General features: G+C 39.3%; 1 protein-coding gene and 1 long non-coding RNA gene across 7 annotated transcripts in view; both read right to left on the bottom strand.

The window, feature by feature from the left end:
• chl1a (cell adhesion molecule L1-like a) overlaps positions 1-12,139 on the bottom strand; it is a 65,253-nt gene that overhangs the window by 8,680 nt on the left and 44,434 nt on the right. For 5 of the 6 annotated variants that reach the window (XM_082145001.1, XM_082145000.1, XM_082144999.1 and 2 more), the window contains 10 exons: positions 10,831-10,955; positions 10,392-10,493; positions 9,907-10,104; positions 9,526-9,596; positions 8,918-9,140; positions 7,380-7,495; positions 7,004-7,208; positions 6,620-6,742; positions 4,503-4,676; positions 90-158 (listed from right to left, as the gene is read on the bottom strand). In XM_082145001.1, the coding sequence (XP_082001127.1) occupies positions 90-158; positions 4,503-4,676; positions 6,620-6,742; positions 7,004-7,208; positions 7,380-7,495; positions 8,918-9,140; positions 9,526-9,596; positions 9,907-10,104; positions 10,392-10,493; positions 10,831-10,955 (1,406 nt within the window). The remainder of the gene's footprint in view (positions 1-89; positions 159-4,502; positions 4,677-6,619; positions 6,743-7,003; positions 7,209-7,379; positions 7,496-8,917; positions 9,141-9,525; positions 9,597-9,906; positions 10,105-10,391; positions 10,494-10,830; positions 10,956-12,139) is intronic. The other variant, XM_082145004.1, reaches the window with a different exon arrangement.
• LOC309480713 lies at positions 176-3,968 on the bottom strand. Its single transcript, XR_014199747.1, has 2 exons — positions 3,910-3,968; positions 176-868 (listed from the first exon to the last, which is right to left on the bottom strand). It is a non-coding gene; the product is annotated as an uncharacterized lncRNA (long non-coding RNA).

The following is a 12,139-nucleotide window of genomic DNA, read 5'->3' as shown; positions in this document are numbered from 1 at the left end:
ATGTAAATTTCACTTAAGTAGGGAAATGTTGAATGTATGAAGGTATGAAAATGATGGTTAACTGTATATATAGATGAATGGATGAATACCTAAGGTAGGAAATATGGCATTGACAGAAGGAGTGTCTGTATTAGGTGAGGTGAAAGAGAAAGGTTGCCCTGCAAGAGAGAGAGAGTTCAGACCACATGCATGTGAAATGCAAATAATTAAATGCAACTAATAATACATCATGTATAAGCAAAATAGCTAAATAAATGGGCCTATCAAGGTAAAAATCCTGTTTCTTTTTTTTTTTTTTTTTTTTGTAATTGGACTATGAGTATACAGATGGTCTTTACAAAATGAACACTGTTGAATGATGTGTTCCTGTCAGCAGCCAGACTGGTTTTGTCAGCATTGAGAAAGACAGCTGTCTTTAGCAGAGCTTCATGGACAGTACTACTGCCTCACAGAGCAGCTCTTTAAAGACAATGTAAATGCCAACAGCAACCAAGCTAGCTGTCAATAAGTGTTTTTTTGATGGAATAGTATGCTAAATTTTGCAGAATATACATAATTATTTCCTACATTAATTATGGAGTTATGCAGGGACTTTTGATACAACAATAATACTAATTCAACAGCAACAACAGCTGTTTATTTATTTATAACTTTAAAATTAGTACAACTACAGGAACTATGACTAATGTTAAGACTAGAATGTTTTCCCATGCTGTTATCAGTTAATGTAACTAATAACATAGTTATTTTAGACATAATAATGTATGGGTTAAATATACTAATTAAGTTTTCAGGTTACAAAAACAGCTACAAATCTGTTGGTACATACTCAACTCAGATGATGTCACTTCAGATGTTGACAGTTCATCTTAAAAAGACAGTACAGATAAAAAACTATAAAATGTATAAATAGATAAATTATAATTTTCTAGAAATTCAAACTGCTTTGACTATCTGACAGATAAGCAGACTTCGCAAAACGTACTCGGTTACTGATGTAACCTCGGTTCCCTGAGATGACGGGAACAAGTTTTGCGTTGCTAGACACAATGGGAAAACTCCTTTTTCTCCGATTACCTAAGATTATAGAATAACGGAGCTGCGCAAACCAACGGGCAGGGCTATCCCTCTATATAAGCGTGCGTTCTTCCCTAGAGAATCAGTTTAATATGACTGAAGCGATGAACGCCAAGCCGTACAGCGTGAAAGCATGGCCGGAGACGCAGTACTCGTTCCCGTTATCTCAGGGAACCAAGGTTACGTAAGTAACCGAGTAAGTTCCCTTACGATACGGTTCACTCGTACTGCATCACTCGATGCAATGGGAACCCAGTCCAAGCGTGCCGTGCTTAGATCTGCAGAACAAAGACACTGTAAAAGCCTGACTCGCTGTGGGTCGGAGGAACTGGATCACTTGGGCAGGAACAACGCATAGCCTGCAACATCTTCTGTGCAGCGGTAAAGTGCTCTGTGAAACTGTCCACCGCAGGGCCGAATTGAGGCTGGTGGGAAACACTGGGCAGTCGAGGAAAGCAGCCTTGTCTGTGTCCTTGATCTCCGTCAGATTCAGCCACAAGTGGCGCTCCAACACCACAAAACTGGCCATTGCTCTTCCGATAGTCTGGGCTGTTGCTTTCGTGGCGTGCAGGGCCAAGTCCCTTAAGTCCTTTCGTGGTGTGCAGCTCCTTAAACGCCGCAGGGTCAGGGCTGGACTCGTCCATGGAACGGAGCAGCTTCTCCTGAAAGACCTGTAGGACCACCATTGTGTGAAGGGTGGAACCTGCTTGTCCAGCCGAAGTGTAGGTAAGTCCAGCGAGAGCTGAGGTGGTCCTACAGGGCTTGGACGGATGGGCGACCTTTGCTTTCCGTCCGATCGATGTGGGCGGGCAGAGGTGCACGGCCACGGCTTCGTCCGACAGAAGTAGCTTCTCGTAGTCCTTTTCCTCAGCGCAGTCAATTTTTGTGAGGGTGGTGGAGGTAGAAGTACGAAGGCACACCGAGTAGGGGTTACGCCACGACTTGGTGAGCTCGTCATGGACCTCCGGGAAGAACGGTGCTGCTCTCTGACGAGGGGCCTGCTGGCACCCCAGCAGGAACCATTCATCCAAGCGGCTACATGTGGACTCCTCAGGAGTAGACCACTCTAGTCCATGCTCCTTGACTGCTTTTGAGAGGACATAGATTAACTCAGCGTCCATCCCAGCTCTAGTGTCGCTCGAATCCTTAGATCCTAATGACATGCTGTCATCAGGAAGATCCTCATCAGATCCCCCGAACGAGACCAGGCCGCTCGCGCCAGAAGAGCTCACTCGTGCCCAACTGCTCAGTCCTTTGGCTCTGCTATTTCTTCCTCCAAGGTTCCTGGGAGGAAGGGTTTTCCCTCTGCGACGCAGTACGAGTGAACCGTATCGCAAGGGAACTGACATTATATCTCCTTCAGTGGTTTCAAAATCACTTCAAGTTGTATGTCAAATAAGCTGACATGTTTGACTGATAACTTTAATATATATCTGCATTTAAAGGTCTCCAAAAATGCAGATGTCATGGCAGGACACTGCAAAAGTAACATTGTATAAAAAGCAATTACTAGGGGTGGGGGAAAAATCGATTCACATATGAATCGCGATTCTATCTTCTAACGATTCGAATCGATTGATAAATTTCAAAAATCGATATTCTAAACATCTGTTAATAATGTGATGTTGACGGAACAAAGAACAGTGCAGCACCTGGACAGTTTAGAGAGCACATAGGCTTGCAACGGGGGACACATGAAGCTTACTTGACAACGACAGTTCCATATCAATATTTTAACTAGGGATGCACCGATACTGATACCAGTATGAACCAGTATGACACCAGAAATACCATAGATCATAGAATATGTAGATCCCGTCTTAAAGGGACAGCAGTGTTTTTATGTTAATCAAATAACAAAGGAAAAATAAAGAACTCACTGCTCTTGCTTTTGTACAAGTAATTTTATACAGTGAAGATTTGATGCAGTAAATTCTGTACCTGAAAACTATTAGAACTACCTAAACAACATGAAACAAACTGTTTCTTTCATTTGTATCTTATATTGAATTTATTTGTGCTATTTGTAATTGGATTATTCGTTCTTATTTTATTACTGACTGTCTTTAATAATGTTATAAATGTATATTAATTAGGCTAGTAGTTTTTGCTGTAGTATACACATTGTAATGGAGAATTGTGATGTTTCACTGGTATCTAAACATCTGAACCACTGACCCAACCAGGCCAGTAGAAAAAAAATCCCTGCTGAAGCAGCTCTAGATATGCACTGTGCTAATAAATGAAAGATAAATTATGATGAACAGAATAGAATGACAACAGAATGAACAGTGAAAGTAGGCTTGTACAATACATTTTAACAGGCATAATTAAGCATGAAACTGCATAGGAATTAAAAGCATAACTGAAGGAAATATATATATTTGCTAAACAAATTCAATTCCTTTGGTTTTTCTACCTAATTTATAAAAAAATTACAAATGCAATAAAATACAGGTATTGGTATCGGCAAGTACCAAACATTAAAGTATCGGTATTGGCCTGGTTCTGGAAAAAAGTGGCATCAGTGCATCCCTAATTTTAACAAATAGAATATAACCTTAAATAATGGTATTTAATGTCAAACAATTGGGGGCACAGACCTTCTTTTTCAGGCAAAAACAAGTTTAGAATCAAATCTAAAATCAAATCTATGCATATATCGAATCGAAATTAGATTCAAAATCGAGAATCGATTTTTAATCGAATCGTTACCCCAAGAATACATTTTAATCGAATCTTGAGATTCTAAAAGATTCCCACCCCTAGCAATTACTTACTAACTACTAACTAAGTTGCAAAATGCTACAAACTACAGTATGTGATACATACAGCTCTCTGTCGCAGTCTCAGCTGAGACTGTAGAAACTTCAGGAAGTGAATTTTCAGGCATAGAAACTAGTTCATGAGAAACAAAAGTTGGTTGATAAGAAGACAGATCAGTTTAAACAAACCCATGGAGTATGAGAATATGAGCATTACAGAGAGAAATATGTAATACGTAACAAAATTGTGGCCTAGAAATTGTGGCAGAGAAATGCAATGATGATGATGCAAAATCAGTTATCCAGTAAGTAAAAACACATCTAGAGGCAAATATTTTCACTAAGGCACCTCATTGATTGGTCAATGCATTGGTCACTAGACTGTAGACATTATTCCACCCTTTCATTCATCAGAGGACTTAAGCAATAATCTTATCACTCTCCTTTATGCAACAAGATGTTGCCAACAGCAACTTCTGTAGTTCCATAACTGCTGCTTAATCACTTTCGAACACCTTGCGGCTGTGCTAATTAGAACAAAACTAACTTTTCTTGTATCAGATGTTTGTGTCTCAGCATGGGCACTTCAATTTAGATTCTGACACCAGATCCATTATAGCTCCTGGGACTCTGCTTATAGTTGCTTCCGGGCACACTTACATGCTTCAGGGACGGTGCTTCCTTCCTCACTGATGGCGGACCCACAGCCCACCTGCGTACACGCTCTCAGGTAGAACTTATACCAGTTGTCTTCCTGTAGATCATGCAAGACCCAATCTGTAGTATCTGGTGCACTGATGTTCACAGAGATCAGCTTACCCACAGTCTCATTAACTAGAAGAAGAACATAAAAAAATAATTGGGGTCAGTAACATTTTTAATTCATCAAGGATGCACTAAATTGATCAAAATTACATACATTTATAATGTTACAAAAGATTTCTATTCCAAATAAATCTCTCTTTTCTATCTATGCAACCTTTTTTTATTCCATATGACCTTGACCAGCTCAGTACAGCATGCCATGAGAATTTTCTTTAGCCCTTCTCCCCACCTGTCTAGATCTGCTACAGGGTTCTGTAATTCTGGGCATTGCTCATGCCAGCAGCAGTGTAGTAGATCTAGTCCACCAAGATAAATCCTTAAAGTGCCCCTATTATGGTTTTTCGAACATTCCCATTCATGCAGTGTATAATATAGCTGTATGTGAATGTAAACGATCTGCAAAGTTGAAAGTGCGCGATAAATAAAGTTATTGTCTCCCAAAAAAAGAATACACTCTGAACTGTCTAAACGAGTCGTCAGGAATTCCAGTCTCACTTCCGTGACCGGCATACGTAACACGGTAACACATTTGCATAATGTCCGCTTATGGCCTTCATTAGCTGTCCGTGAACAATGTCTACTTTGACCCACCCTCAAACACAATAGCTGGTTCGTGTAGTGTACATGACGAGAAGACGCTGTGTTCTGCTCTGCAAAAGCAAATTCTCTTCAAAAACACTTCCAAATGATGAGGATTTTAAGAGTCAGTGGTTAAAATTACCACAGCAATACAACAGCAGTATAAACTTTCTTCTCAAATCTCCATGAGGTCTAAATGGGATTTGCAAAATGCTTATCCATTAAAGATGGGACAGTACACACTTTATTTGGACCAACTTGCTCCTCAGAATCACAACCTGTAGGTATGATTAATTATTGATGCATATATTTTCTACCGGGTGTTCAAAATACGTAGTTTTGTGCTTTATATTGTGTTAAGTTTCCGGCTAACCGGCTAACTTACGTTATTACTGTCTTACTGAAATACTTCTGCTAAGCAGCTGTGGGTGGCTATTACCTAAAATTGTGTCTATTAATGCTAATTGTCTGTTGTTCTTACAACTTTGAGTAATGATAAAGGATTGAGCAAGATTTGTTTAATTTAGCATCAGTCATTCACGTTAGAGCTCGGCTAACGTATGCGCTGTTATTGATACAGTTCCCGCATGTGCATCGCAATAAATTTGAAATATACACATCGGCTTGTTGTTGGTCATACACTTGTTAATGCTGATAGGGATGAATTACAGTTGCAACATCTCATAATGTAAACTGAGTAGCGTATCACTGAAAAACGTCCTGCTCGAGTCGTCCTTGGAATGGAGGTTCGGGTTAAATAACTAGTTCTTCCAATGTTTCATCATCGGACTCGCGCTCGGATTGATATGGTAAAATCGGCGCCATTGTAACTGTACAATCGCTGAGCTTTATGAAGCCTCCAGAGCTGAAATTCAATTATGGTAATGTACATTTTGTTTCCGACACGCGCTGAAAGCGGTAGACCAATAACAACAGACTGGGCCATCTGGCCAATCAGAGCAGAATAGGCTCACGGAAAGGAGGGATTTAGAGAGAGTGAATTATCGAACAAGTTGTTTGGGAATCATTGAAAAATGTAGTGATGTGCAATGTATATTATGAGAAAATGGAAGTATTTTTTGATGTTTGATGCATGCCAACCTGTTGTAGGAGACCTTCAAAACTAAATTAGGAACCATTAAAATAGCATATTAGGGACACTTAAATATAATTTGTAATAATATTTCACAATATTACTGTTTTTGACTGTTTTAAATAAATAAATGCAGCCTCTGTGAACTTCTTTTAAAACATGCAAATGTATTGACCCCAAACTTAGCAGTATAAAGATCTAGTACAGTTAAGCCACATAATTTATATAAAATGAACTGAGACAGATGATGTAACAGGAAACACATTTGCGAGTGTCATACCTGTCTGGTATTGAAGCAAGTATCCCGTGAGAAACCCATTGGTTTCGAGTGGAGGCGCCCACACCAACTTGATGGAGTCTTTCTGAAAGTTTGTGGCTTTCAGGTCGTAAGGTTTCTTAGGAACTGTGGGAAGATGTTAACATTAAACTTGGAAACTCCTTACAAACTTGCACCACTTTTGCATTGCATTGCATCGTATTTTGTTTGTGTGTCATTCTTTTCACGCCTCCTTTCTATGTAAATTCTTCTTCTAATGTTCAGCAGTATATTTTGGACCATGTGCGAACAACAAAGTGTGCAAAATTCAACCGAATCCACACAAGAACTTAGCAAACACTCAAACCACTGAATTTTAAAACGTGTCTACTGTCAAAGAGTTCTTGCCTCCCTGTGGAGTTGTGAAAGAGATGGGACTGCTGCTGGGCCCATTCCCTCTTCGGTTAAAGACGTTGACAGTCAGGTTATATTCAGAGAATGGCTTTAGTCCTGGCACTATGGTATGACTCCTGTTTCCAGGGATGTTGAGAGACTGTCTCTCTGAGGGAATACTGTCAGAGGTCAACAGACTTTTAGTTCGCCACCAGTGCACCTGGGAGCAAAAGATAGGATGAAGAGGGTGTTGATGAGATATATAAGAAACAAAGAGTGCAAAGAGAGGCAGAAAGAGATAAAAAGAGTCTATTAATTGTTATAAATAGCTTGTTTGTTGCTCATTGATCAGCAACACAGGGCCTTTGAGCTGGAAGGGTCAGGAACTCACAGTGTATCCTCCAAGATGGCCCCTCAGGGCGGTTTGAGGCACTGGTGACCAGCTGACCCTCAGCAGTGTGGTGTTCAACACCTCCACAGATACATCCTCAGGAGGAGCCAAGGGCACTAGAATTGGTAACAGAACGCACATATGTTTAAGGCTAAACAAGAGAGTAACATCTCACAAATTCACACATACACAACAGTTTCCTGAAGCAACTAAAGCCACAGAGGGGGAAAAAAATGGACTGTAACTGGATGACACATTAGACACACTTTTTCCAGGAAAAACGCTAATGCTAACACAAAGCTGTGTCAGAGAAATGAGGGTACATGGGAAAGGCTTTTTCAGCGATGCAAACTCATATGGGGCGATAAAAGGTCATAATTTGGCAGCAGGTATATTAGGCTGCTGTCACTTTAAGACCTGAAGCACTGATCTATTATTCTGTTACGCATGAGTTTTCTTTCTCAACGTAACTGACTATGTTTACCTGAATATTCGCCAAGACAGGCATTTTGACATTATTTTGTGTGTGTTTGACTGTTTAAGCGTTGAGAGGTGGCTTTTTTGGGTGCACACTTTGGTTGTGAGAACAAAATCTGTTGGACTAAGTGAAATTATGCGCAATACATGCAATCCCACACCGAAATTAAAGCCCTGTAACACCAACAATATTCATACGGAGCCAATGAAACGAGTGAGTGAGGGGAGGCAGGCTTTTGCGTCAACTCGGAGAGATGAGAGAGCGAGAAAGCGCAGCTGGTATCGTGTATTCTACGGAAAATGTATTGGAAGCTTTTCAGATATTTCAGTGTCGATATGTATAGAAAAATCAATATTTTTAACAACACTACATTGCTCTTCTACGATTTTCCTTTTTAAAAGACTTCAACTGAAACATGTATATTATATATAAAATTCAACCCGCCAAAGTGGCTAGTATGAGTGATCCTGTTACAAGCCACTGCTGAAATCCAGTAGGTGTTAATGTCAAGCCCTGATTCTCATTACAAATTTGCGAAGATGATTGCATTTGTTGGATTTAAAATGCACACTTACAGTGACGGGGTTCTTATGGAGCAGTTTTTCTGAGCAGTTCTGTGGCTTTTCAAAACTCATCGGTTCTACATGAATCACACTATTTTGGATTCAGAAACGACATAATTTTAGCTGAAAGGAGACAAGTTTGCATCCCTGCACTTTGCAACAGGAATAACAGGGATAACCTTTTTGGTGCAGGAATAAAAGGGAAAAAATCAGCCCAACCTGTTGCATTATCCTCTAGACAATGCCAAATGTCGACTATAGAGACAAGAAAATTATGAAAATTGAATAAAACAAAAGATAACCACATAAGTGTTTGGCTAAGAATGTCTAATCCCTAAAAGCACAATGTAAAAGCTCAGCAGAAATGACTGATCCTGGTAAAGAGTGGATTAAACCACTCTCCCAACTAATCTCCTATCTTAAGTGTTTATTATTGGCTAATCGTGGCAGTGTCACACGACTGTGAGATGAATGCATTAACGAGCTGTTACACTCACAGTCTTCCCCGGAATAACCAGTCACCACTCTGGGTTCTGGTGCCCACCCGTGGTCATTGAAGGCCTGGATCTTGACCTCGTAGGGGACGAACGTTGGGGTGTCTCGCACCACAAATGAGTGTCTCTTCACCATCTGTTCTTTCCAACTGTCCTCGACACCCAGGAGCCTGTAGCTCAGTTTGTATTCCAGACCGGGACCGTTGTGCTGCACAGGCAAGAGTGGCTGGTGATTAAAGGGAAAAGTGGGTCAGTGCACTGCAAACATTACTGAGCATTTGGAACATTTGAAAAGAGTGGAAGAGTGCAAGAGACATTTGCTGATGGGTTTGCGAAATTTGGCGTGGGATAGTTTCTGGGGTGTCTCGCTTGGCTTTCCTTCAGAATTGCAATCTGAAGGAATTTTGACTCATAAATAAGTGAATGGAGATTTGACTGCCAGTGCAAATTAAGTTGCTATGGCTTTAAAACTATGTGAAACCAGACTTCATAGGAGCTCCAGAAACATTTTGTTCTGTTTGCGTGAGGGTGTTTGCCTTTTTCTTGCTTCAAGCCATGCATATATGCATATGCATTCAAATTGTTTGACAATGCTGTTTGCATTTTATTACCTCCCAGCTGATGTCCATCTGATGTGGCAGGTAACCCTCAATCTTAATGTTTTCTGGGTTCCTGTCGGGAGCTGTACAAATGTGAATATGAATTATTTAACATCTGTCTCAGTCAATAATACCATTGCCCTCTAACACTGCCAAAGTGTATCATACATAATGACGAGCAAGCAGTCATTGATAGTTCGAGACAGCGCTCGCTTAAAAGAGCATTAAAATTTATGGAGCTTTTATAGACATCTGTATAATTTTCTCAAGGTAAATCCCCACAAAGGCACTGAGACAGGCACTTCAAACAAGTCCAAGGTCAACCAAGGACAGCCAAGATGGAATGAAAACATGTTACAAAAGCAAGTCTCAAAGGATCACAGGTATCCCTACCACAAGGAGGTGTCTTATATCTTTCGGAGGGTATGCTGGGATGACTTCTCCCTATAGCATTGACAGCGATGACTCTGAACTGGTAGTTAATGTGGCCGTAGACCGTCAAGGGGGCTGAGAACTGGCTGCTAGCCACTCGTAGAAGCTCCTTCCACTTCCCTGGTTCCCAGTGGTTCTCTTCATACTGGATGATGAACTCTGATCACAGGAACAGAGCACAGCTGTCATTGAATATGCAAAGCGCATGCTCTCAATACACTGTGGTGCAGCCCCAGTGGGAGCCCCCTTGAAATATTGTAGAGCAATGTATGAGTATGAGCAACGTCCATGAAAATTACTTCAGAGAAATGTGCTTAAAGCAAAAGCCTACTTCAGAAGCACAGAAAATGTGTACCATTACACATGAAAGGGTACGCCAATAGAAACGTTTTGCATTTGATCTGTAACCCTGACATCACAGCAACAATTTTTTAGATGAGTTTTACCTGTTATGGGACTGTTATGAGCACCTGCAGCCGTCCAGGTGAGCCTCACACTGCGGTCTTTCAGATCAGTGAGTGTCAGTTGAACCGGTGGATCAGGGACATCTATGTCACATTTCAGACACAAGACTATAAACAAGCTTCATATCAAAATAACTATATCTGAAGACTATTAGCAAGAGAAGCAGAATCGCTTCAAGAAATAACTGGTGCAATAATGATCACAAAAACAACACATCTTTTCCACTATGTTTTGTGTTTTATTTGTCTGTGGAGATTGCTGGACCACTATTTGAATATCATTTTCCCAAGCAGGTCTATTATTGTGGTAATAATATATATATATTATATATAGCATTATATAGTGAATATGTAATATATAAACATATCAACACAATCTAGCCATCATTCAGTCTAGTCTCAAAAGGTCCTTCAATCGTACCTAACACAGTTATGTATGCAGAAGCTGTATCCTGGTCCAGTGATGTTCGAGCAATGCAGGTGTATTTCCCTTGATCACTGTTGCTCACATTGACAATCTGGAGAATTCCATCATCTGTGAAATATCTGCAAATAACCCAAAATAGGTTCACAATGTATTCAAAATAATATTAATATAAAATAATAGTTTTAGCTGTAATTAAAATTTCTCAATTTATGAATTCATAAATGAGACATCAGGCTCACAATTATTTCATTAATGTAGTAGTTCCAAGTCTCTGAATTTCCTTTACAATGAATCTTACATTGTTTCAGGAGCCAATATCTTGTATGGCTATGAAATGAAATAAGCAATGTACATTCCAGGAATATTTATTGCATATTTCTATGTTGGCAGCAATAGTCAATGGTAAAACAAAAGGCATGAAACAATAATTTTATATGTCAAAAATGGTTGCCATATAAGTGTGTCCAAGATAAAGAAAAATCTTGTAAAAAGCTAGTTAAAAATATGTGCCAAGTTCTTGGAAATGTACACTTTGTGTTTATGTTGGTTTCATATGGTTCAGAAGCATTTTTACAAATTTTCAACAAATGTTTACATTTAATTCCTCTAAAATTAGTAATAAATATTTTCCGTCACACTTTAGTTTGGGGAGCAGTTTTGCCTCAATAAACTCCATATTTACTGTTTATGAGTAGTTAGTTGTAGTGGTTACGTTTAGGGGATGTAGAATGGTCAAGCAGAATAAGGCATTAATATGTGCTTTATAAGTACTAATAAAGATAAAATATGCTAGTAATATGCAAGCTAATAAGGAACAAGTGAGAATTGGTCCCTAAATTAAAATGTTACCATATTTTCCTTAAACCTTGAATCTTAAAATTATTATTATAAAAAAAAATATATATATTTAAATATATTTGTTCAAGGTAAACTGTATATATTTTTATTAATATTATGATTATATAAGTTATAAATAGTCATTCATTTTTTAGGGACTCAAACCACGTGACATTTTGCAACCTGAGCTATTGCTTTTTTTATCATTAAAGGTCAAATTATCTTATATTTTAAGAGACTTATTGACTTTGAATCACACAAAGGTCTGCAAATAAACCTCAAAGCAAAATTCAAAGCAATCAATTCCCACAAAATACAAATGTTCAGGCAGACCAGGAAAAATAAAGTGGCTGAAGTAGAAATAGAAACCAGGCATCCGTCAAATGAAACAGCCACTTATAATTTAGACGTCTCCATTGATTATAATGGAAGCGATCTAGTTTGTCGCAGGATGGTGTAGACATGG

This window comes from Leuciscus leuciscus, assembly GCF_965113295.1.
Source record: "Leuciscus leuciscus genome assembly, chromosome: 18".
Taxonomy (NCBI): domain Eukaryota; kingdom Metazoa; phylum Chordata; class Actinopteri; order Cypriniformes; family Leuciscidae; genus Leuciscus; species Leuciscus leuciscus.
The sequence above is the reverse complement of the archived record's forward strand: the minus strand, read 5'-3'. Positions and strand labels throughout refer to the sequence as shown.